At 41.3% G+C, this 24794-nt stretch overlaps 1 protein-coding gene across 2 annotated transcripts in view; it reads right to left on the bottom strand.

The window, feature by feature from the left end:
• ITK (IL2 inducible T cell kinase) overlaps positions 1-24794 on the bottom strand; it is a 64118-nt gene that overhangs the window by 6623 nt on the left and 32701 nt on the right. For both annotated transcript variants that reach the window (XM_075602185.1, XM_075602184.1), the window contains exons 6-12: positions 11714-11754; positions 10566-10711; positions 9070-9135; positions 8491-8545; positions 1793-1872; positions 1360-1493; positions 757-831 (exon numbers count right to left, since the gene is read on the bottom strand). In XM_075602185.1, the coding sequence (XP_075458300.1) occupies positions 757-831; positions 1360-1493; positions 1793-1872; positions 8491-8545; positions 9070-9135; positions 10566-10711; positions 11714-11754 (597 nt within the window). The remainder of the gene's footprint in view (positions 1-756; positions 832-1359; positions 1494-1792; positions 1873-8490; positions 8546-9069; positions 9136-10565; positions 10712-11713; positions 11755-24794) is intronic.

The raw sequence follows: 24794 nt of genomic DNA, 5'->3' as shown, positions 1-24794 counted from the left end.
TATAATGGGAATGAGAGATATTGCCGTGTTATATAATAGTTGGAGATACTGCTCCGGAATCTCTGCGGCTTAGGTGCCAGATTGAGATATAACTCCAGTATAGATGGAGCTCGGGTAGTAGCTGAAGATGTTACTCTGAGAACAGTGGAGCAGAAATATCCCTCAGGATATATTCACTATAGTAGGAATTAGCAGTGAATGCACAATCTGGAAATATTACTCTAGGTCTGAGGTCTTTGGAATGAAGGTAGGAAATTGAGTTATAAGGTTTATACTCCATGGTCCTCAGAGGAAAGATAACTCTAGGATCTTTGGCATTAAAGCAGGAATTAGAAAGTTATTACCAGGACCTTGGAGATCCAATAAGAAACAGATTAGATACAGTATGTGATATTATGGGTTCTGTGTACCAAAATATACAGTATACCATGTTATCATTAAATTTGGGGTTATTTACACGGCTGCAAAACTAGAGGGAACAAGTGCAAAATACTGTAATTGCACCAGATTTATCAAAGGAATACTGTATGTGCAATTGTCTTCAATGGGTTTCATTTTCTTTGATAAAAATTGTATTGTTTTTTGCACTGTATTTTCACCAGTTTTGCACCCAGGAGAGAGTTAGTTAAGTTATACACAGGGGCACAAAGAAACAATGATCAATAGGCCCCAAAGTGTGCAGGAAACACAAGGTAGGAGATGGATATGTGAAACATTGGATAGCAGCGACGAGACTGACAATTCAAAATGGCTCACCATAGCTCAAGCCTGCAGTAATAGGAGCCGTTTCCCTCCAGGAACACACGGGATAACGTAGTCGCGTCACCAGACCTGCAAAAGTGACACAAGAATGGATACTAACCATCAAATTACATGTATAACTATATCTGTGACCTACAAGAGATCCATTAATGAACTATAGCAGTAATATTTTATTCTGACAACCAGGTAACTAAAGGCACCTTAAATTAAAGAGGCACACGCCAAAATATCTCAAATGGAATTCAATGTGGTATCTAATTTATTTTCATTCAGCTATGTTGGCTCTTGGAAAAGTATTTAAACTTGAGGCTATGCATTCTGCCTCTGCTTATAACATTGCTCAAAAGTTCACTGAAAGTTAGTGACAGTACATCAAATGTATGTGTATATATATATATATATATATATATATATATACACACACACACACACACACCGTATATATATATATATATATATAAATATATATATATATATAAAAATATATAGTTGACACCCTATATATATATAGGGTGTCAACTCACAGGGCACAATGACACTTTAACCAATACATAATAATAATAAATATGCATATATGCATACGCACGGAGCACTTACCCCCTCCATTGTGCTGGTGGTAGGTAATGAGCTGTGGGATAGATTTGAAGATAAGTTTCACTGCCAAATAATATCTGGGTGGAGAATCAGTCGTCTCGTTGATATGATAATGCTTGACTGTGTGGTTTTTCTCACTGTGGAGATCGCAAGACTAGATATTATTCCCATTCATATTCAGTGTTGGAGAAGAATACGCTCAATCCATTCATGAGTGGGTATTACATTAGATAACTAATTGGTAGCTTGGAAGTGAAGGGTTAGGGTAGGGTTTGTAAACTCCAGTCCTCAAGACCCCCCAACAGGTCAGGTTTTAAGGATATCCCTGCTTCAGCACAGGTAGCTCAATTAGTGGTGGGGGGGGGGGGGGGGGTCTTGAGGACTGGAGTTGAGAACCCCTGGATTAGTGGATACGAGAAGGTAGCATCAGCATTACCCCAAAGCTTTGGTGAAGATGGATACAGTGTATATTCCTGGATGCCTTGAGTCCCGAACCATAAAGGCGCCCTCTTTGCCCTGTGCAAAAGAGAAACCGGGAACAGTGAGAGTGGAAGAAAAAGGGTGTTGATGGGGACAAGAGAGTGCAAGAGAAGCGGAATAGAGTGAGAATGAAGATGTATGTAGACAGCAGAGAGAGAGAGAGTAAAGAGACGGAAGATCAAATCTGAACAGATGTTTTAAAGCAGCACTCCAGGTTTTTGGTTTTATTATAGGCTTGAAGAAGGGGGTTTCCAGAGGTGAACTGCGTTAGTTTCAGCTTCGTGGACCCCCTACTTCCTGAAATACTTACCTCTGTAGGGGGTGCCGGTATCTCTGCAGGTAGCAGCTCCGACGAGGCTTGTTGGGGCTAACATAATGGCGGCTTTAATTGTCACATCTTGCGGGCCAATAGGAAGCCGTGACGTCATCTCTTGCAGCTTCCTATTGGCCCATGTAACGAGGGACATTTAAACATGAAGGAGATTCCGGCACCCCCTTCGGAGGTAAGTATCCTGCAGGGGGTACACAGAGCTGTAATTAGTAGACCCCCTGCTTCAATCCTGTAACAACAACAAAATAAAAGAAACAAACTGCAACCTGGAGTGCTGCATTCAAATAAATACTTTTTGCTCATGAAAAGAAGGAAATGGTAGGGCCGGAAAATACTTCAAATGCACCTCAATCACTAACAGAGCCAGGGGTTTCCCCCGTTGCAACTGATAAAAACCTGAGCACCTCTCTTTCTTACAATTCAAGTTTACCCTCTTACTGCCTAATTTTTGCTGCGCTCCCCCTGCCTGGTCTCCTCCATTGTGCGCCCCCCCCCCCCACTCCTTACCTCGTGCGGCATTAAATGACGCCGTGGGGTCATGTGACGTCACGTGACCCACATCGTCATTTGACGTCACGCAACCAAGGCAACCGGGACGTCACATGACCCAGTGGCAACATGTTCCCTTGTTGTTCAGTCCCAGCCTGCTACTTTCTCTTGAAATAGTGAATATGTTTAGTCCACAAGACAATATGTATTTACAGATGTAGCCATACCTGTTTTCGGTGCCACGATCACCCATTACGGCCCCAAAAACAGTAAGCGACCCGGGAGGGTTAACTCTGTTGGGGGTCCCTGCTTCTGAATGGGACCGCACAGCTGCGCAGCTGTGTGAAGAGCACTTGCCGACCGCGCTTGGTTGATCTGCACTTCCCAGAGCTGCTCGAGCGCATGCGCGATCGGCACTTACCGACTGCTCCTACGCATTCGGGCCCGGCAAACGCTGTTCGCGCATGCGCAGTTAGCAAGTGCCGATCGCACATTTGTACGAGCGGCCGGGAAGTGCCAATCACCCAAGCACACAGTAGGCAAGTACTCTTCACATACACCAGTGCCGACTGCGCATTCGTGAGATTTTGTCCTGGTTTTCGCAGGGACAAATCTGGTCACCATATGTCCAGGCCCTGTTATGACGTAGATCAGGTGTCTTGAAACTCAGTCCTCAAGGGTCACCAAAAGGCCAGCTTTTATGGATTTCCTGCTTCTGCACAGGTGGCTCAATCAGTGGCTCAGTCAAAGATGAACGAATACGGTCCTATAGTATCCCCCTCATGATGTAGAGACCCATATTCAGGCATCTACATCAACCAAGGGGCTGGGGCAGACCAGAGACAGCTTCTTACCTTCAGAGCTGCTGGAACGATACACGGGCTCAGCTGTGCAGCTCATCTCAAAGGTTAGTATTGATGGCTCGTCAAGTGAAGGATTAACTAATCCTCACGGGCCGCAAAACATGCTGTTTTTTGTGCCACGGACGGGCCACGGATTTCAGCATGTTTCATCTGCGGCACCGAAAACATTAAATCTGGCTACATTTGTAGTGTAAGTACAGCTCAACCCTGTTATAGCGCGATCCGTTACAACGCGAATCCGCTTATAGCGCGATTTAAGCGTGGCTCCCAATTTTCGTATTTATGAATACTTTACACCACAATTATTGGTATCTTAAATACTTTATTGTACAATTGTACATTATTTCTAACGCGGTCCGTTTATAACGCGATGTGATTCTTTGGACCCCAAGCACAGCGTTATAAGGGGGTTGAGCTGTACCATCTTTAATTTGGCTTAAATTGCCGTAGTTAGCAAGCTTAAATCATTTTCTGATCAAAAAATGCAACCAAATTACTTCTTTGTGAAAAGACTTAGAAACGAAAATGTAAAATGTCCCTAATAAATTCCAAGCCAATTTGGAAAGTAGCGGAGGGTTTTTGTATTTGTTTTCTGTAAATGTATGGTCAATTCTCTTTCCCAAGCAGCACTCCCAAGGCATTGATACATAGAAAGTGTTACTGATGCCTTTTGTTACAGGGTGAGGTCTGTTTTGCTAAATGATTTTCTAAAGGTGCCTGGTCCCTCCTTTTAGGTTCTGAGCTCTGGCCAATTCTCCAACTAGCAAATAGGTACAAAACACACCTCTTCAATGTGGTAGTCTGGAGTATATATATATAATCAAAAAATAAATAGATGATACCGTTCTGTGGCTAACGAAATGCTTTTATTTGTGCGAGCTTTCGAGATACACTGATCTCTTCTTCCGGCGATGTTACAATGAATGAAGCAAGCAAAAGGTATACTTAAAAACAGTGTCTCTAGAGCATCAAGGCTCATGGCAGTCTCGAACTACTTAGATAGTTGCAATCTCCAATTTTTAACAGAGAAGGAGAATGAGACACTCAACGGGAAGATCACGAAAGAGGAATTGGCAGATGCGGTATCAGCACTAAAACTATCCAAAGCCCCCGGCCCTGATGGATTCACAAACGCCTACTACAAGAGGTTTCTCCCGTCTCTATCCCCTCACTTGCTAGACTTGTTCAACTCCTTTATGGAAGGTGACCCCATACCAGCATCAATGTCATTGGCTAACCTAGCAATAATTCACAAAGAGGGGAGAGACCCAGTGCAGTGTGGGAGCTACCGCCCCATATCGCTGTTGAACAACGACCTAAAGTTATACAGCAAAATACTAGCTAACAGATTAAACCCCATCTTACCCAGACTTATCCATAACGACTAGGTGGGATTTGTCTCGGGCCGTCAGGCCTTGGATAACACCCGTAAAATTATAAATATAATAGACCACATTAACCTTACAAATACCAAGGCAGTTCTCTTGAGCTTAGATGCAGAGAAGGCGTTTGACAGAATAAATTGGCTATTTCTAGACAAAACCTTGCAAAAATTTGGCTTTAAGGACTCATTCCTAGAGGGGATCCGTGCACTGTACCAAAACCCGTCAGCAGCAATTAAACTCCTGGGAGGCACAACGCAAAGATTTTCAATAACAAATGGCACAAGGCAGGGTTGCCCCTTGTCCCCTCTCCTCTTCGCCCTGACGATCGAACCACTGGCGGCAAAAATACGCGAAAATGCAAACATTCAGGGCGTACCAATTGGCGATACAAATTATAAAATTTCGCTCTTCGCCGACGACATAATATTGTCTGTAACTCACCCCCAAACATCGCTCCCCAACCTTCATAAAGAATTGGCGGAGTTCGGCACAATTTCGGACTACAAAACTAATAGTGACAAATCAGAAGCCCTACACTTAAATGTACCGGAACCGGAAGTTAACTTAATGAAACTGAACTTTAATTATAGATGGAGTTCCTCATACATTAAATACCTGGGAGTGAATGTATCAGGCAACTACCAATAATTATACAAATACAATTAACCGGCTTTGTTCAGAAAAATCAATAAAGATCTAGACAAATGGGAAGACTACCAGATCTCATGGATCGGGAGGATGATCTCGGTAAAAATGAATATACTCCCCAGATTGCTATACTATTTCCAGACACTCCCGATCCATGTCCCCGGCTCCGAACTTAAAAACATCCAGAATAGAATGTTTAAATTCATTTGGAAGGGCAAAAGACCCAGGGTTGCCAGGTCTGTCCTCCTAGCATCAAGAGGAAGGGGGGGCCTGGGTTTCCCAGATATCACAAAGTATAATTTAGCATCCCAGTTGAGGCAAGCCGTAGTGTGGAACGTAGAAACGGGTCTCTATTGTTGGCTAGACATTGAATCCCACTACGTAAAAACGCCTTCTCTGCAGGCCCACCTTTGGTGCATAGACAAGGGGGATAGACCACCCCGTAGGTTTGATCTTGGAGCTATCAGACACACCTGGGTAGTTTGGCGGAAATGCAGAACGAAGTTTAAGTTAACTGCTCTAGGCTCGCTGCTTACTCCGATACACAACAATCCCCACTTCCCCCCAGGATGTGAACCAAAACAATTCGACTATGTCCGTTTGAAGGGGATTAGGGTGGTCGCCGACCTGCTGAGCGATGGAAGGCTGCTGAACTTTCACGAATTACGAACAAAACATGAGGCCCCAGAACTGAGCCCATTTCATTATCTCCAAATTAGACACTTTCTCCAAAAATTGTCCCCAAAATTTGAGTATCCTACCCTCACCACCTTTGAGAGGCTTTGCCGAACTGGCATGCACTAAACAGCCTTGATCTCTAACATATACGCTGGCATGGAGAGAACAGAAGGCCCCTCCACTCACGACTACATGTCCAAGTGGGCGGCAGAATTAAGTATAGACATAGATAGAGAAGACTGGGAGGATATATGGGACGCAGCTTCAGGAACTTCCATTTGTACCACGACAAAAGAGAATATCTACAAAATCTTGTTCCACTGGTATCTTACCCCAGTTAGATTGAAGCAAATCTACCCCCTGGCCTCAGACCTATGTTGGAGAGGCTGTGGACAGAGAGGAGACATGGCCCACATTTGGTGGTCATGCCCAAAAATCCCAAACTTTTGGCTTTCAATCCAAACTTTAATCCAAGAGGTAACGAGCCTCACAATAGCCCCAGATCCACTGACCTTCCTTCTGGGCAGGCCAATAGAGGAAATTGACCACCCGGTAGGAAAATTAATCTCCTCCATCCTTACCTCGGCTAGGTGTGCTGTGGCATTCTCCTGGAAAAAGATCTCCCCCCCTCCATTCAGGCGGTTAAGAGAAGAATAGATGACGTAATGCTTATGGAGCGACTGACAGCGTTCCTCAAATGTAAGACCGCAAGTCACTATAAAATATGGGAACCCTGGGAGGTTCATTGACAACCAAGAGAACCTGAAAGGAGTAACCACGACCAACCAGACCATAGTCTGAAGAATGATGGGGTCAGCGGGATAGGGGAGGCTCACCCCCAGCCCCAAACCCCTCCCCCCCACACCACCCCCCCCCCCCTGTTACGCCCCCTCTTTTTGTCAGACCTCTCACTCCCCTGGTCACCCGGTGACCAAGAGGTCGCGCCAATCTTGGCGTTACCCCCCCCCCCCATTCTTCAACACGAAAACCAGTAAACCAAAATGTATTAGGATACTGTGATGTGATATAAGCCTGTAATTTTGTCTGTTTCTTAATAAAAATGTTCAAAAAAAAACAAAAAAACAGTGTCTCTTGGAATGTTATCTGTGCTTGTCCTTCCCCCGGTGTGGATGTGTTAACACATCCACACCGGGGGAAGGACAAGAACAGATAACATTCCAAGAGACACTGTTTTTAAGTATACCTTTTGCTTGCTTCATTCATTGTAACATCGCCGGAAGAAGAGATCAGTGTATCTCGAAAGCTCGCACAAATAAAAGCATTTCGTTAGCCACAGAACGGTATCATCTATTTATTTTTTGATTATTGAAGCTCGGCTAACACGGTACTGATACCTCTACATGTATGTATATATACACACACCATATTGTCCTGAATATATAGAGCTATGTTTTTTTCTTAAAAATGTCCTTCCGTAAACTGTATTTGTATTATATGCACAGTGTAACACCTTTTTATTTTTCATGTAGAACACCTTCAAAACTTTAGGGTCGTATTATGTGCGACGCTGTACTATATTCGGGCCAATACGGTATATAACTTTTTACTAAGAAACTTGTGCACTCACATGTTTTTCCTTCATACAGCTAAGGGAATTTAATTTCTGTTTTTTGCCAGTATTTAAGTGCACTGAATCGCAGATAACGTACATGCTTCATTCATTTAACCCTTCAGGCATTTTCACTTGCCCAGTTGTGGCTCAGTCCCAGCCTGCTACCTTCTCTTGTAATAGTGAAGATGTTTAGTCCACAAGACAATAAGAAATGTTCTGTATTTATAGTGTGCTTGCTTAAATTGAGTTTACCTTGATGTGGTTAGCAGGCTTAAATCATCTTTTGATCAAAAGATGCAACAAAATGTTGTTAAAGGAAATGCGACCACTCCTTTGTTAAAAGACTTGGGATCAAAAATGTAAAATGTCACTAATAAAATACAAGCCAATTTTGAAAGAAGCGCAGGGTTTTTGCATTTGTTTTCCATAAAATATTTCCACAGCCTGATAGAGAGAAAGACCTATTTATTGATTTATAGACCTCCCAAAACACTGACCTATACAACACGAGAGTGGTACCTGTGAACACACAACTTTGTTCGAACATTCAAACCTTTTTAAAAGTTTCAGCAAGACATACGCGAAGCAAATTTGGGCAAATTCGCACCTCTCTAGCAGACATGCTAACCGTATCCCTAGTCATTTTACACTTTGCCAGTTTTATCCAGCATTGGATCAGAAGTTTACCTGGTTAGAGAGGAGTCTTTCTGCTTGGTTTCTGCTGATGTTTCTGTTGTACCATCTAGAGGAATGAGAACAATAACTTCTCAGTTACCACTTAATAACATTAATTAGTTAGCAACTAGTAAGCAAGTGACCAGTTACTAGAAATAACCAAACAGTCGATGACTAGTTGTTAAATTGATAACAATCAATTATTGACTTGATAACTAGTCAGTAAGCAGTCAAAATCCATCATCAGGCGGGGAGTGGACTGAAAACCATATTACTTATTAAAATAATATTTTACCAGGTAAGATACATTACATTGAGGTCAATATGGTGATTTTGACACATATCCTCGGTTACATACATTACCAAGAAAATACAGTTCAATCACCCAGTCAATAAACGTGTAGTAAACATTTTTGATATGGGGTAGAAGGTAAGTCAGATTTGTGCATGAGATGATGAACTATAGGGGATGTCCGGCATGGGTCTTGTTAATGCCATCCTCTTAATTCTCCATTATGTACTGCATGCAATTGCTTATGTCCTTTAGGCCATGCGATAGGATGTAAAAGCTCATGAGATCAGGTCACTCACTCATATGACAGCAGACTGTCTTCACTCTTCTTTGCTAGGTAGCTGCTTGGTGCATATCCTATGTGCCTGTAATAAGGAAATACAGTATTAACATTGTATTCCTAGAGAGACCAAAGGGCAACACGTCCTCCCATGGACCAACTCTACTTGCGCATCCCATCACTTTTATTACAATGAATTGTATACCCACAGAGAGTCACATTACCCCACACACTTCCCCACATGTCCACAGAACAGATGTGACCAAGACAAAGGCCCATATTTACCAAAACGTCTTCTACCATAAGACACATTCTGGCTCTGAAAGATACCTTACAGCCTATTGACTTGAATGGGATGTAATGTGTCTTCCAGCGCTGGAATTGCCCTATGGAAGAAGAGTGTTTAGTAAATATGACTCAATCTCTCTGCAGTTCACTATACAGCTAGAGTCATGTAGATCAGCAGTTACCAACCTTAGTTTATATTGTATTATTATGCAAATGTAAGACCATTCTCTGTAATCACAACTTTTTATAGATGCATCAAGGTATGTACATACATTATGGTATTCTCTGAATTCAATTGATTTTAATACTTACCCTACAGAGCAATAAACAAAAAAGCCCCAATGCACATCCAATACGACAAATTATTGAGTACATTAATGTATGGTTTTTTTCTCAGAACGTTGGGTCATTTAATTCAATCTTTGCTGGCTTGAAATGTTTGGGCCAAATGATTGAACTAAATGACCCACAGTTATGAGAAGGAAAAACCATATAGTAATTCATGAAATAATTTGTCCCGTTGGATGTGCATTGGGGCTTTTTTTGTTTATTGTAGTAATAGTTGGTGACTTTCCCAGTAGCACTCCAATTGGCACGAATGAATATCTACATATGTAATATGGTGGCTCTGGGTTTTCAACTTACGAAGATTGTGTATGTCGAACCTACAGAGCAATACGAGTATGGATAAGTGCTGCACACCAAAAATAGCATACAAAGTCAAAGATACAGTTACCGGTGCTCGCGTCTTTGAACGAAAGGCTTCATCCAATCCAAAACACGCAACGACTGATCGAAGACGAGGCACACGGATTTGAAATATAATCAATTAATTTATTGAGCTAAACACAACGTTTCAACCTAAGTGGTCTTTATCAAGCCACTTAGACTTCACTTGATAAAGACCACTTAGGTCAAAACGTTGTGTTTAGCTCAATAAATTAATTGGATATTTCAAATCCGTGTCTTCCTGTCTTCCATCAGTCGGAACCTACAAAGCAAAACATTATTTGTACTCTGTGCAAGAAGCGGGAGCAAATAGAGGTAAAAAAGACCATGTCATTAGAGAGAATAGCAGTTTAAACAAGAGATTAACATTTAATTTTTCCTTTTCCTTTGTAGTGCGGAACAGTAGAGGTAATTCATGCAAGACAATGGTTCAATCACTGCATCTACATTTTTTGGAATTGGGAGGGATTAGAGATGTGGCCAAAGTTGTCCCCCTACCCATTCTTGTCCTGCACTTTCCACCAGTGAGGTTCAGAGGTGTCCAGCGGCAGATACTCTTCCCCCCGGCAGAGTGCTAGCGCTTGAGAATCTTGTGTCTTGTAATCATATAAAGCCAGTGCGTAGCCTGGTTCCAGCAGGGAGATCTGGAGGGACAGGAAACAAATGCAGTAGGTATCAAAGGAACCGCGATATCACGTACAGAGCACAAATGAGGCTGTACATTGATACTGTATGTGCTTTATAGGAGACAGTAATAGGGTTTGGTACAGCTAGATTTACAACATTTGTAGCAAGGGGCAATTTATCCAAATATCGCTGCTGCAAAACTATTGCAATATTGCAAAAAATATGTGTACCAGCACCAGGAATGTTAGAACGATAAGTTATACATGAGCAAGTCATATACGACAAATTTTATACAGTTCAGACGAGGTTTTAAAAACGTATCATCTCCCAAATCTGCCAATGCAGCGTTTTTTTTTAGCTATATTAGTGCCGGGAAGTTTAGCTTAGTCGTTGGTCGTGATGCAGCTTAATAAAGGGAACATTAGAATTCCTAAAGCAGGCTGTTGTACACAAATTTTGAAGACCTTCCAAGACTCATCTTACCTTGTCTGACAGTACATCTGACAAAAGGACTTTTGATGGCTCAACTTGTGTATAAACGGCACCTCTATTGTTTACTCTAACTCATGTTTATTTATTATATAATATGCAATTGACCTTCAAATGTCTTCTATGAACCCCCAAAGTTCCTTTATTCTGCTTCCACGACTGGGAAACTGAGTTTTCGACTGTAAAGTGTTCACATAAAACCCATGGCTACTGCAAAATATAATGCACAACCAGAACCGGGTTATAATTGAAAACACACTCTTAGACTCTGCCCAACTTAGTTGGAGGCTACTGTAGGTGTGTGTATTAAATGTGTCTTGAGCACTGGTATCCCCATGTATTCTGGGGTTCAGCGGAGGCAGAAAAGCTTTGGGAAGTTTTTAGCCATTTTTAAAAGGTTGAAAAAAATGCATCTTTAGAGAATGTTGCCTTCAAACTTTACACAAACATGGTGAACTTGGGTTCTGTATCCCAAGGTACGTGTAGATCAGCTGACCATCGTAGCGGCAGCGCTGTATGGATACACTCACCCTGTTGTCATCTGGTGTGGGTGGCAGTGGCTTCATTGAAGCTGCAAGAGGAAAAACACAGGCACATGTATAGAAACCAGGATAGTTGCATGAACTAATACAAATGTTTGACACTCTAAAATTTCACTCATGTGCCAATCTATTCACTAAACTATCAAAATCGCTATTAAGTAAGGATGGGCACTTTCACTGGTGTTTTGGTTCTAAAAAATATTAATGTTTGGTTGTGATTCTCGTTCTACATTTTTTTTTCTTCGTGTTTTGGTTTTGCCAAAACTCCATTTGTTTTGGTTTTGCAGTTTTAATTATGAAAAAATATCAAAATAAGAAGGGAAATGCTAACCTGACATCATGAAGCATAATAAATGCTTAAAATAAGTATACATCATCAACATTTGGAAACTAAAATGCCATAACTGGAATCTTTATGCCAACCTATATACCCAAGACATGTAACCAACTGCAACGGATTGACTGGTATAGTGGCACACAGTAGAGACAGTCAGATGGTGGGATCTCTATGTCAACCTAGTATACATACCCAACACCCACAGGTAACCTGGCGGTATTAACCCAACTGGAAATGATTGACTGGTATAGTGATATAGTATAGACAGGTCAGATGATTATATATCTTTGCCAACCTAGATTACTATATTAATATATGTATACAAGGCACCCAGGTACAGTAACTTATCAGTGTTAACCCAACTGGAACTGAATTGACTGGTACACTGGTACAGTTTAGATGGTGGAATTCCACTCTATTATACAATATACTATATACTCAACACTGAAGGGTAATCCAATGGTGTTAACCCAACTGGAACTGAATTGACTGGTACACTGATACAGTTTAAATACTGGTATGGCACTCTAATATACTATATTCTATTGATCAAAAAAAGGGGGGAAAGCACTAACAATATTAAGCAAGTATCTCAAAATTAAAATAGTGCAAACAATGTGAACATAAAATCAAAAACAAATGTGAAAACACAACAAAAGAATCTTGAAAAAAGTCCTGAGAAATTGTGCTGCTATACTCCCACCCTTCCCTCCCGCTACCAACATGAAATGTACAAAAGGGAAGGGAGGGGCATTTTTATAGGAAGGAAAATGCAGAGATATCCAAGCAGCAATCGAATGAGCTTCTGTTTCGGTGTTGATTTGTCTCAGGTAGGGGAGCTGTAAACCACAATTCGGATTCATACGAACGGCGAGAAAGCCCAATACTGGGATTCGAGGAATCCAACAGACCAGAAATCCCACACTCCCATCTTTACTTTTAAATTGTTCCAATTAATGGGAAAGTTTAACAAACGTACAAATATGACACATATATAACTCAGTGGGAGTTACATATTAAGTGTAAAACTGGAAGTATTGTTTCCAGTGGATTTGTGTTTTTATTGATTGTACGTAATTCTGATCTTGTGTTTAGAAACCAGGAACATTCTGATACATGAGACCCTTTTGTCTTTATCCTTATAAACTAAGATCCAGATTCCTAATAAGAAAATAGGATTATGGTGATCCACTGCACCATGTATGTACAGCTCAACCGGTTTTTAAAAGCTAATCAGCATTTATTTAAAAAAAACATTTTTAAATAAAAATATTCAATGCTTTATTGCTAGCAAACACACACGGGGAGAGACACACACACGGGGAGAGAGACACACATGGGGAGAGAGACACACACGGGGAGAGAGACACACACGGAGACACACACACACCACTGTGCCCTGAGTTTAATGCAACCGTTTTATCTGCAGCATTCCTGTGCTGTACAACAGTGGGTGCAGATAACACCTATTTCCCTGTTCTCAGGCACATCACAGTCATACAAGACCTATTTCGGAGCCACAATAAAGCACAAACACTAAATCATTCAATGCCATTTTTAAACCCGTATCATTGTAGCATTTTGTAAACCTCAAACAGATCAGCTGCAAAAGTAATTTTATTGTCAATATTTCTTGTAGTATGTGATCTTGACCAAATAAAGGGTCTCCAGTGTCATGTAGCTTTCTGCTTCCACTTCATTTCTATTCCGGGTTATATTTTTCAGTGGAACAATAACTTTATCGACACAGCAAAGGCAGATCTCAATCGCATTAAGTATAATAAGTGCCTCCTGATCAGCTGCGGGTAAATGCAAAGTGCAGCGATCGCTTATCTGCAAAGATTCACTTATTTGCGAAGAGGGCCGGAATCGAGAAAAAAACATTGGCAATTAAACCATTGATGTTAATGGCTGTTTGTGTGTGCAGATTGTAAGGGTTCCAGTCCAGGCTTTGGCTGTAACCTGCCCTTACCTGGCTGCTGTGGACATTTTGATCACTGGCAGTCTGCTATATTTGCTGCATGTTTTTAAGGGCTTGACAAAGTTGAGACATTAGGGGGTCTGGCATAACAACATAACAGCATTTAGGATGAAGCCATTTTGTGTGAATATTTCAATCCGCCATCTTGTCTTGTCTTTGTGAGTCTAATTTCTGTGTTTCATTTCTGTATAAACAAATGTGTGAAGCAGAGAATGGAATTTTTTCGCTCCTAGCTAAATTTATTGACTCTTCCTCATCCAATCAGCTTCAAATTAAAAGAGTAAACAGGCTAAAAGTTATGAGAACCCATGAGATAAACTTAGATTCTCGCAGTGAAACTAGTTCTCACACAAATGCCAGGTGGTAGGATAGGCACATCCCATTTAAACCCAGAATGGTTTTTAGCTGACAGACAGTTATCCAGTATTGTTTTGTATTACAAAATGACATCAGCTTTAGTATTGTTATGTATTACAAAATGAGGTAATGTTTAGTGACGTGCAAGCCCCCCCATAAAGGGGTGGAGCTTTAGGATTTAGGGTATAAATATATGGCATACCATGTTTATTGTTTAGAGAGCTTTTGTTTTGAAGCTGTCTCCGTTGTGCACTTGACTTGAATAAATTCACGTGTTATTCTGTTTCAAAATAACCTCAGACTGTGTTTTTTATTTACGCTTTTCACAGATGGCGCAATCCTCATAGGGACTCAATATCATCGGAATCGAGCACCCGGATGAATCACTCCTCCATCGCTCAAACCTGAGCGCTCATATGAATCAAGGTAAGGCTACCTGCATTTTTTAGACAAACAGCCTGATTAAATTGTTTTGAGTGGTGCGTGGAGCTGATTTTTGAACGGTGTCTTATCTGATGTGACGAGTAAGAATCCCTAGCAGTTTCACGTGAATTTATTATTCTCTGTTCCTATTCATTTTAAAGTGTAAGAGTTGTTAAGAGTTGTTAGGGGCTAAGGTAAGAGTCCCGTTAAAGGTTTTGGTGTTTTGGTGATGAAGGTGAGTGTTTGTGTGCTTAAAGGGATTGTTTTCAGACCGTCCTGGGTTGTGATAAATACTTTTGTTGTCTGAGCAGGACGGGTCCCTGATTGTACATTTGCTCTGTTTTGTCATTTACATACCAAGTGAGTTATTCATGGATATCTGTTTAGAAGGTCTTATCTGTATCCATGTTATAAAAGTATAAGGTTTATCAGGACTGGGTTGGACCCGCTGAAGTGATTCAAGTTTTTCTTTGGTATAGTTATGGTGATAAAATGTGATTGGGGAACAGTCTTGTGACAGGTTCTTATTTGCATATTTACACTATTCAGAACAATAACATGCCAAAAGAGTTGTACGTAATCAGCTTGCGCTGATTATTGTAACGCTAAATTGTACAGGTCAATTAACAGTTGATTGCTGTAGCCGAAGTATTGTACAGGTCAATTAAATTTGATTTCTGTAACCGAAGAAGTATTGTACAGGTCAATTAAATTTGATTTCTGTAACAGGGGAATAAAGGGAAACCAAAAATTCCCAAAGGATTGTGTGTCTGCAGACAAAGATAATAAAGAATGAATACAGAGAACGAAAAGAGACAATATAAATATATTTTGTTGGCCAGTGAATGGCACTGTTTGTACTATTATCAACAAATTGCGCAGATGTTTAAATGAAAGAGGGGTCTTTTTCTGTGGGATTGATAAGCTGAGGGAGCGCCATCTCATGTGTTTTTGAATCCCACAGGGAAACATACCTTACGTTAATATGGGTCAAAAGAATTCTGTTGAGGGACAGAAGGGTCCCGCTGCATTAATTTTTACCATTGCCAGGACAGAAGTTAATATAATAACAAGTGAAAAAGAAGGTGAATAGGAAAGAAATAGCAAGTGAATTTGCCGATAGATAATTAAGGCATATGTGTTGTTGAGGAAGTAGATATTGAGGGTTATTTTTATGACAGGTTTATATGCAGAAATTGGGATAAAATTAGAGACTGTGTGTATATCGTTTGGAAGGGACATAAAGTGTTATAAGTGTAAAAAGGTAGGACATGTTGCCAGTAATTGCAGAGCAGCCCTAAGAGAGAGAGTAGAAGAAAAATAATGGAATTTAAAAGGTTTGTTCGTACTGGCCACACGAATAGGTCTTTTGAACCAGAAAATATTCTTTTTCCTTCTGTTCTAATGGCAACTAGAAAGAGAATAAAAGCAGGTTATTTATATGAGAAGCTGATTCGCTGTGTAGGAGAGAAGTTTGTGTCTATGTTCTTTGTGTGTCTGTATTGTGGTTTCTGTATTGTGTGTAAACCAGTAAAAACATGTCAATTGCATTTCTATAGGATTAGGAGAGATTTTAAGCTTGCACGTATTGTTTAAATTATATAGGGTGTGTTCATAAGTTGATCTAACCTCAGTTTAGTTCATTGTCCCATTTTTATTTTTTGAGAGGCCATATTTTTATTTTTGAAAGGTCATATTTTTTATTTTTGAGAGGCCATATTTTTATTTTTGAAAGGTCATATTTTTTATTTTTGAGAGGCCATATTTTTATTTTTGAAAGGTCATATTTTTTATTTTTGAGAGGCCATATTTTTATTTTTGAGAGGCCATACATTTTTTCGGTTTTATTGCTGTGTAGACAGCTCCATTTTTAACTTTGAGCTGAAGTTTCAATCCAGTAATTAATATTTAGAAGACGGAGAAACTGTTTTGTTATCTGTTTTGCACTTTCAAGGTCTTTTTTGGCGAAACGCCCGGGCTGGCAAATTGCCCAAGATAAACAAGCTCTGAATTTTTTCTCTGAGTGTCTTTAAAAAATAATAACGCTGTCAGTGTGTTCGGCACTGTGCAAAGAGATTATATTACAAGAAATTTAGTGTGAAGTCCTATACAAAAGCATTTGACTATTATATGAATATGTGATGTATTTTATAACTTCTAACCATTTATTTTTTCCATAGGTGTACAATTTTATTATAAGCAGTAGTTATTGTTAAAATATTTGTAGAATGTTTTGCCAATGTGGTGCATTGGGAGTCACCTCTCGTTTTTGGATATTTTCTAGGTATAGAGTTAAAGGACAGGTGATACATATTTACAAATAGAGTTACAGAAGTGAGCAGGGTATACATTATTTGCAAGGCATTTCACATTTTTAGCAGAATAGTTACAATGGAGTGTTTGGGGTGGAGGCCAGACTAGAATTGGCTAGGGGCATTTGTCTTAGTATAGTAATTGTTTAATTGGGAGTGAACACATTTTTGACCATGACTTTGGATAGTATTGTAGTGTATTATGACTTTATTTATATATATAGCATCAAAAATATACTCAGCACTTCAGAAAGAATACAGTAGAGGGAATTATGATAGAATAGTAAGTGCATCAAAATCAGACCATAGGAAAGGAAATCCCTGCCCTTAAGAGCTTACAATCTAAGGTTTGAGGGGAATTTACAACAAATTGCGCAGATGTTTAAATGAAAGAGGGGTCTTTTTCTGTGGGATTGATAAGCTCAGGGAGCGCCATCTCATGTGTTTTTGAATCCCACAGGGAAACATACCTTACGTTAATATGGGTCAAAAGAATTCTGTTGAGGGACAGAAGGGTCCCGCTGCATTAATTTTTACCATTGCCAGGACAGAAGTTAATATAATAACAAGTGAAAAAGAAAGTGAATAGGAAAGAAATAGCAAGTGAATTTGCCGATAGATAATTAAGGCATATGTGTTGTTGAGGAAGTAGATATTGAGGGTTATTTTTATGACAGGTTTATATGCAGAAATTGGGATAAAATTAGAGACTGTGTGTATATTGTTTGGAAGGGACATAATGTGTTATAAGTGTAAAAAGGTAGGACATGTTGCCAGTAATTGCAGAGCAGCCCTAAGAGAGAGAGTAGAAGAAAAATAATGGAATTTAAAAGGTTTGTTCGTACTGGCCACACGAATAGGTCTTTTGAACCAGAAAATATTCTTTTTCCTTCTGTTCTAATGGCAACTAGAAAGAGAATAAAAGCAGGTTATTTATATGAGAAGCTGATTCGCTGTGTAGGAGAGAAGTTTGTGTCTATGTTCTTTGTGTGTCTGTATTGTGGTTTCTGTATTGTGTGTAAACCAGTAAAAACATGTCAATTGCATTTCTATAGGATTAGGATATGTTGGAGAGATTTTAAGCTTGCACGTATTGTTTAAATTATATAGGGTGTGTTCATAAATTGATCTAACCTCAGTTTAGTTCATTGTCCCATTTTTATTTTTTGAGAGGCCATATTTTTATTTTTGAAAGGTCATATTTTTTATTTTTGAGAGGCCATATTTTTATTTTTGAAAGGTCATATTTTTTATTTTTGAGAGGCCATATTTTTATTTTTGAAAGGTCATATTTTTTATTTTTGAGAGGCCATATTTTTATTTTTGAGAGGCCATACATTTTTTCAGTTTTATTGCTGTGTAGAGAGCTCCATTTTTAACTTTGAGCTGAAGTTTCAATCCAGTAATTAATATTTAGAAGACGGAGAAACTGTTTTGTTATCTGTTTTGCACTTTCAAGGTCTTTTTTGGCGAAACGCCCGGGCTGGCAAATTGCCCAAGATAAACAAGCTCTGAATTTTTTCTCTGAGTGTCTTTAAAAAATAATAACGCTGTCAGTGTGTTCGGCACTGTGCAAAGAGATTATATTACAAGAAATTTAGTGTGAAGTCCTATACAAAAGCATTTGACTATTATATGAATATGTGATGTATTTTATAACTTCTAACCATTTATTTTTTCCATAGGTGTACAATTTTATTATAAGCAGTAGTTATTGTTAAAATATTTGTAGAATGTTTTGCCAATGTGGTGCATTGGGAGTCACCTCTCGTTTTTGGATATTTTCTAGGTATAGAGTGTGACAGAAACCAGGGGATGGTAATAAATTCCGTATATAGGGCTCCCAGGATACTAGACAGTTTCTATCCTGTTTGGCCTGGGAGTGCAGCCTTATAATACATACACTCCATCCCACAGTTTGGCAAGCGCTGGAACTGAGGGATGAGAGATCCAGACCAGAGTTTGTCTGCTGCCTGATTTCTGTCACCTGTCATGCTAATTAGGAATCAGGTATGAAAGACTGATTTCCTGTTTGCTCTGGTCTCTCCCCACAAGAGCCAGGAGGCTGGAGGGCTGCTGAACTACAGAGGGGAGAAGCCTCTTCCCCAAACAGGTTCAATCTTTCTGTTCATTTGTGTAAGACTGCAAAAGTACCGTGTTTTGTTGTTGGAAGTGGAAAAGCCACTTCCAACCCTGAGTCAGGGATATCTAAGTTAAGTTATCGCTCAGGTGAGCAGCTTTTGTTTTGATCTGTTTTCTGTTGTATGCACTGTGGCAGTCTCAGTGCCTGGGACTGAATAAACCAGGCATAGCCTGTTTAAAGGAACAGTACGTGACGCCTCATCATTTAACCTACCCTAAAAGACCGTGTTCTAAACAGTCCCGGACAAACGACGGAGCCCCGGAGTAAGCCGTTTGTCACATATGGTGGAGAATGCGGGCAGAGCACTAGGGGGTCTGCGGGTTGAAGAACTTTGAAAGAAAAAAAAAAAAAAAAAAAAAAAGTTTTTTTCATCCTCTGCAAACAAGATGGAAGACGTGGTGGGTGCCGCAATGTCGCTGCCCAGAAAGACGCGAATGAAATCCAGCAACAGCTGTTAATAGCCCAGCAAGAGATTAATGCAAACCAGCAACAGGCGAATGCAAACCAGCAACAGGCGAATGCAAACCAGCAACAGACGAATGAAGCCCTGCAAAACGCGAATGCAAACCAGCAAGAGACAAACCGCTTGCTGAGAGAGGAGCAACAGCGGTTCGCTCAGGGCTTACAGCAGGAACTCGAGATCCTGAGGGGGACTATCAGTAACCTTCCACTGGCAGCGGCAGCCCCAGTTCCGAAAATGACCAGGGCAAGCCACTACCTTCAGAAGATGGGACCCTCGGATGATGTGGAAGCCTATCTTCTCACGTTTGAACGCACGGCGCAGAGAGAGGGATGGCCAGAAGCTGAGTGGGCTGGTCTAATCGCACCCTTCCTAAGCGGCGAACCCCAGAAGGCTTACTTTGATCTAGAGCCAGCCGAAGCTAACGTCTATGCAAAATTGAAGTTAGAGATCCTCGCCCGCCTCGGCGTAACCACGGCTGTTCGTGCCCAAAGGTTTCACGCATGGTCCTTCACGATGGATAAAGCCACCCGAAGCCAGATGTATGACCTCATCCACCTCGCCCGGAAGTGGCTACAACCCGAGATCAACTCAGCCAGCCACATCGTGGAACGGTTGGTCATGGACCAGTTCTTGAGGAAACTTCCCTCTGCCTTACGCCGTTGGGTCAGTCGGAGTGACCCCCACAATGCGGATGAGCTTGTGGCCCTCGTAGAAAGGTACAATGCAGCAGAAGAGCACCCGCAACAAACAGTCGTGGAGCAACCCCACTACCCGAGGTTCCAGGACTCTTCCAGAGACGGTAAAAGGGTACCGGGGTTAAGGGGTGCTGAAGAGCGGCGACCACCTTCACGCAGCACCAGCAACAGTGGTTCGCACACTAAGGGCAATAGCCAACATGGGGAGCCGGGAAAAGGCTCTAAGTGGGACACAGACTATGTACCTAAATGTGTAAATTGTCATGAGAGGGGCCACACAGCAAAAATCTGCCCACTAAATGATGAGCCCATGCAATGCAACAGCGTGGAACATTATTCGCTGTTGTCCCAATGTATGGGCCCTAGCCCAGAGGACCCCTTGAATAACCATCTGTGGGCATTTGTAAAGGTTAATGGTAAGAGGGTTCGGGCACTTCTTGACTCTGGGAGCATGGTCACACTAGTGTCCGAATACCTCTTGCCCATTAAGAAGAAACAGGGAAACAGTTCGCAAAGAGTGGCAATTTGTTGTATACATGGGGATAATCATGAATATTCCACTGTTGATGTTTTTTTTGAAACAGAGTTTGGTTCTTTAGATTTCAAGGTGGGTATTGTACCCAAACTGGCACATGATGTGTTAATAGGGACCGACTTTCCCCATTTTCTAAAAATGTGGTCCCCCGCTCAGAACAGCGCCCAGAGTTCAATAGCGGACCATAACGAAGTATTAGAAGAAACAAATCCTTTCCCTTTTTCAGAAATGGAGCTTGACGAGGGCCCAAATAAGAAGGGGGAAAAGGAGGAGTGCTGTAAAATTCCCTTCCCCATCACTACTTTGGTAGGGAATACCCCAAATCAAGATGTTGAGCAGACACTTACCAACCCAGAACCGGATAAGACCCTCGCTGACCTAGAGGTCAGTCCTGGGAGTTTTAAGAAGGCCCAGTGGGAGGACCCCACATTAGCGGTAGCAAGGGGAAATATACGGGACCAGAATAGTACTCCTGGCCAACCAGATAGGTCACTTGCTTACCCCTACTTCGAGGTAGAGAACGACCTAGTATATCGGGTTGATAAAAGGAAATCAGTTACAACTAAACAATTGTTGGTACCACGGACATTCCGTAACGTAGTATTACACCTCGCACATAGTCATCCATTGGGGGGACACCTAGGGGTGGAAAAGACAAAAGAAAAGGTTCTCCGAAGCTTCTATTGGCCTGGGGTTCTGGCAGAAATTACGAATTATTGTTCCTCATGCCCAGAATGTCAGATCACCGCCCCGTTCAAGGCGTACCGCAGCCCATTGGTACCCCTTCCCATAATAGAGGTACCATTTGACCGGATTGCTATGGATCTAGTAGGACCCCTAATAAAGTCTGCTAGGGGACATCAGCATATATTGGTAATATTAGATTATGCCACCCGATATCCGGAGGCAGTTCCCCTACGTAGCACCTCTGCTAAAAACATAGCAAAAGAGTTAGTAGTTCTGTTTTCCCGGGTCGGGATTCCTAAAGAGATTCTATCTGACCAGGGAACACCATTTATGTCCCAAGTAACAAAAGAGCTATGTAAACTCCTAAAAATCAAGCATCTCAGAACCTCAGTCTATCATCCACAAACAGATGGTTTAGTGGAAAGGTTCAATAAAACCTTAAAGAGCATGTTACGGCGGGCGGTTGATAAAGATGGGAAAAACTGGGATTGTTTGTTACCGTACCTGTTATTTGCCATTAGGGAAGTTCCCCAATCATCCACAGGCTTCTCCCCATTTGAACTATTGTATGGCCGACACCCAAGGGGCTTACTGGATATAGCCAAAGAGACTTGGGAACACGAGGTTACCCCTTACAGAAGTGTAATAGAGCATGTTGCCCAGATGCAGGACCGCATTGCTGCAGTCCTACCCATAGTGAGGGAACACATGGAGAAAGCTCAAGAAGCACAGAGGAATACGTATAATAAGGGTGCTAGGGTCAGAATTTTTTTTCCAGGTGATAGGGTACTAGTTCTGGTTCCCACCGTGGAGAGTAAATTCCTTGCTAAATGGCATGGGCCATATGAGGTCTTGGAAAGAGTGGGAGAAGTAAATTATAAGGTAAGACAGCCAGGTAGGAGGAAACCTGAGCAAATTTACCATATAAACCTACTCAAGCCCTGGAAAGATAGAGAAGTCTTGTTAACCCTAGTACCCCCAGGTCCGTCAGAGAATCAAGAAACTGACCCAGAGGTTAGCATAGCTGAAACCCTGTCTGTTCATCAGAAACGAGAGGTTCAGAATTTAGTGAGAAGAAACAAAGAAATCTTCTCTATACGGCCAGGTAGAACTAGCGTAATTGAACATGACCTAGGGCCTCATGCAGTAAGCGTTGATAAGGGAAATATGGCCATGTTATAGCCAAAATTGGGTTTGAGATTCAGTAAGCGCCGATAAGTGCTTCATATCGTCAGGTTTCGGAGCCGATAATTTGGTTATGGCCAGTCGCCTGCCGATAAGCCTGTTTTCGACACTGATCGCCACTTTTTTAAATCGGCTGGATTCAACAAAAAAAAACAGCTTATCGGGGCTGATCGGCACTACGAAATTGAGATGTTATGGCCGATTTCTCCCGCCAACTAAAGTTGGCATTTTGGACGGGAGAACGATCGCTAAGGCTGCCGGAACGGCACTTAGAAAAAAAAAATCTTCTGTACATCAATGGAAGTCAATGGAGCGGGGACGTATAACAGTATAGTACTGTTTACGTTTCATTGCTCACAATACAAGGGGGATTTGCATTACAGTGTGGGGGCATTCCCTGCATTGTGTCACAGCTGACGTGTCTTATTTGCATAACATTCGACTTTTACATGTTTTCAGCATTTGCGGGTCACATTACTCATCATGTGATGATGTGGCAAGGGAAAATACTATACTACACTCTTAAAGGAGAACCTCACATCATATCACACATTTTACTCAACTCAGCGACAATTATTTACATGATGTCACACATGTCACACATGTCACACATACACAGTATATTCATCTTCCTTTACATTACACAATGCTTGTAATGTGACACGCATCTTTAAACGTTCATGTACATCTGTCTTCTCATGTTTACATATACTTTTGGGTCCTCCCTATTTTCATGACGTCACTTATTGGACGCTCAATCACATTGCATGTTTACATTGTAACCGTTGCATTACAAGCACTTCAACCTAACTTATACACACATGTACAGTAATTCATCATTGGGACACCTTGTAAACTCATTCTATACCAACTATCCTCCTTACACAAATGCATGCATATGCACACGACTATTCATTGTTGCCAACATGTCACAATAACATGGATAATTACACATGTTACACAAAACTTTTCCCACGTCAATCTCAGCCTTTTTGTCTCATTACATGACTGACTCTTGCGTTCACAAGTGTTACATGCATTGCACATGCAACTATTTATTTGCAAGCAATCTTTGTACAAAGCTTCACGTCACATCATTGCCAAATATCATCATTCCCTGCAGAATACACACAACAAATACTTAGAACAACAAGTGCACACAGCTTGCCACAGAAGTACTTTATTATGTTAATGTAACACCTTGCATTTTACTATGTCACCTGACATCATCACATACCTATTTAAAGGACGCACATTACCTGCTCATTCACAGCTACTCATTTCAAAATGTTGCGAATGTTTAGGAGACGCAGGAACATTCTTTTCTATGACATGCTTGATGATCAAGAGAATCATATAGGGCAAGGTAGGGACACACCGAGGGACAGTGACAGTGACGCGGATACGACAGGGACAGGGAGAGGGACAGGCCGAGGGACAGGTAGAGGGACAGGAGATCAGAGGAGAAGACAGAGGAGACAACTTGTGCCTCGTCCGCGTCTGTACAGGGAGAGAACCCTGTTAGATGGGATGAGTGAGGAGGAGATTGTAAGTCGCTATCGTTTGAGTTCAGCAGCAATCTTAGCTCTTTATGAGGAGATAAGGGGGGATTTAGATTTTTTCACAGCCAGAGGTCGTGCAGTCCCTGGGCTTGTTAAAATGCTGTGCTCATTACATTATCTTGCTTCCGCGTCATACCAGACAACTGTGGGCATAGTGGGCGGGGTCTCGCAATCTACATTCTCGCGGGCCTTGACCCAGTTTCTCTATGCACTCAATAGACGCGCTAGGAATTATATTCATTTTCCTACAGAGGCAACAGAGTGGCTGGAAGTCAGGACTGGCTTTTATAATATAGCAGGGATACCATCTGTGCTGGGTGCAATCGATTGCACACATGTTGCTTTGATTGCACCTAGTCAGAGTGAGCATGTGTACCGCAATCGGAAGC

Source organism: Ascaphus truei, chromosome 5 (genome assembly GCF_040206685.1).
Source record: "Ascaphus truei isolate aAscTru1 chromosome 5, aAscTru1.hap1, whole genome shotgun sequence".
Taxonomy (NCBI): Eukaryota; Metazoa; Chordata; class Amphibia; order Anura; family Ascaphidae; genus Ascaphus; species Ascaphus truei.
Note: the sequence above shows the minus strand (reverse complement) of the source record. Positions and strands in the feature narration are given on the sequence as shown.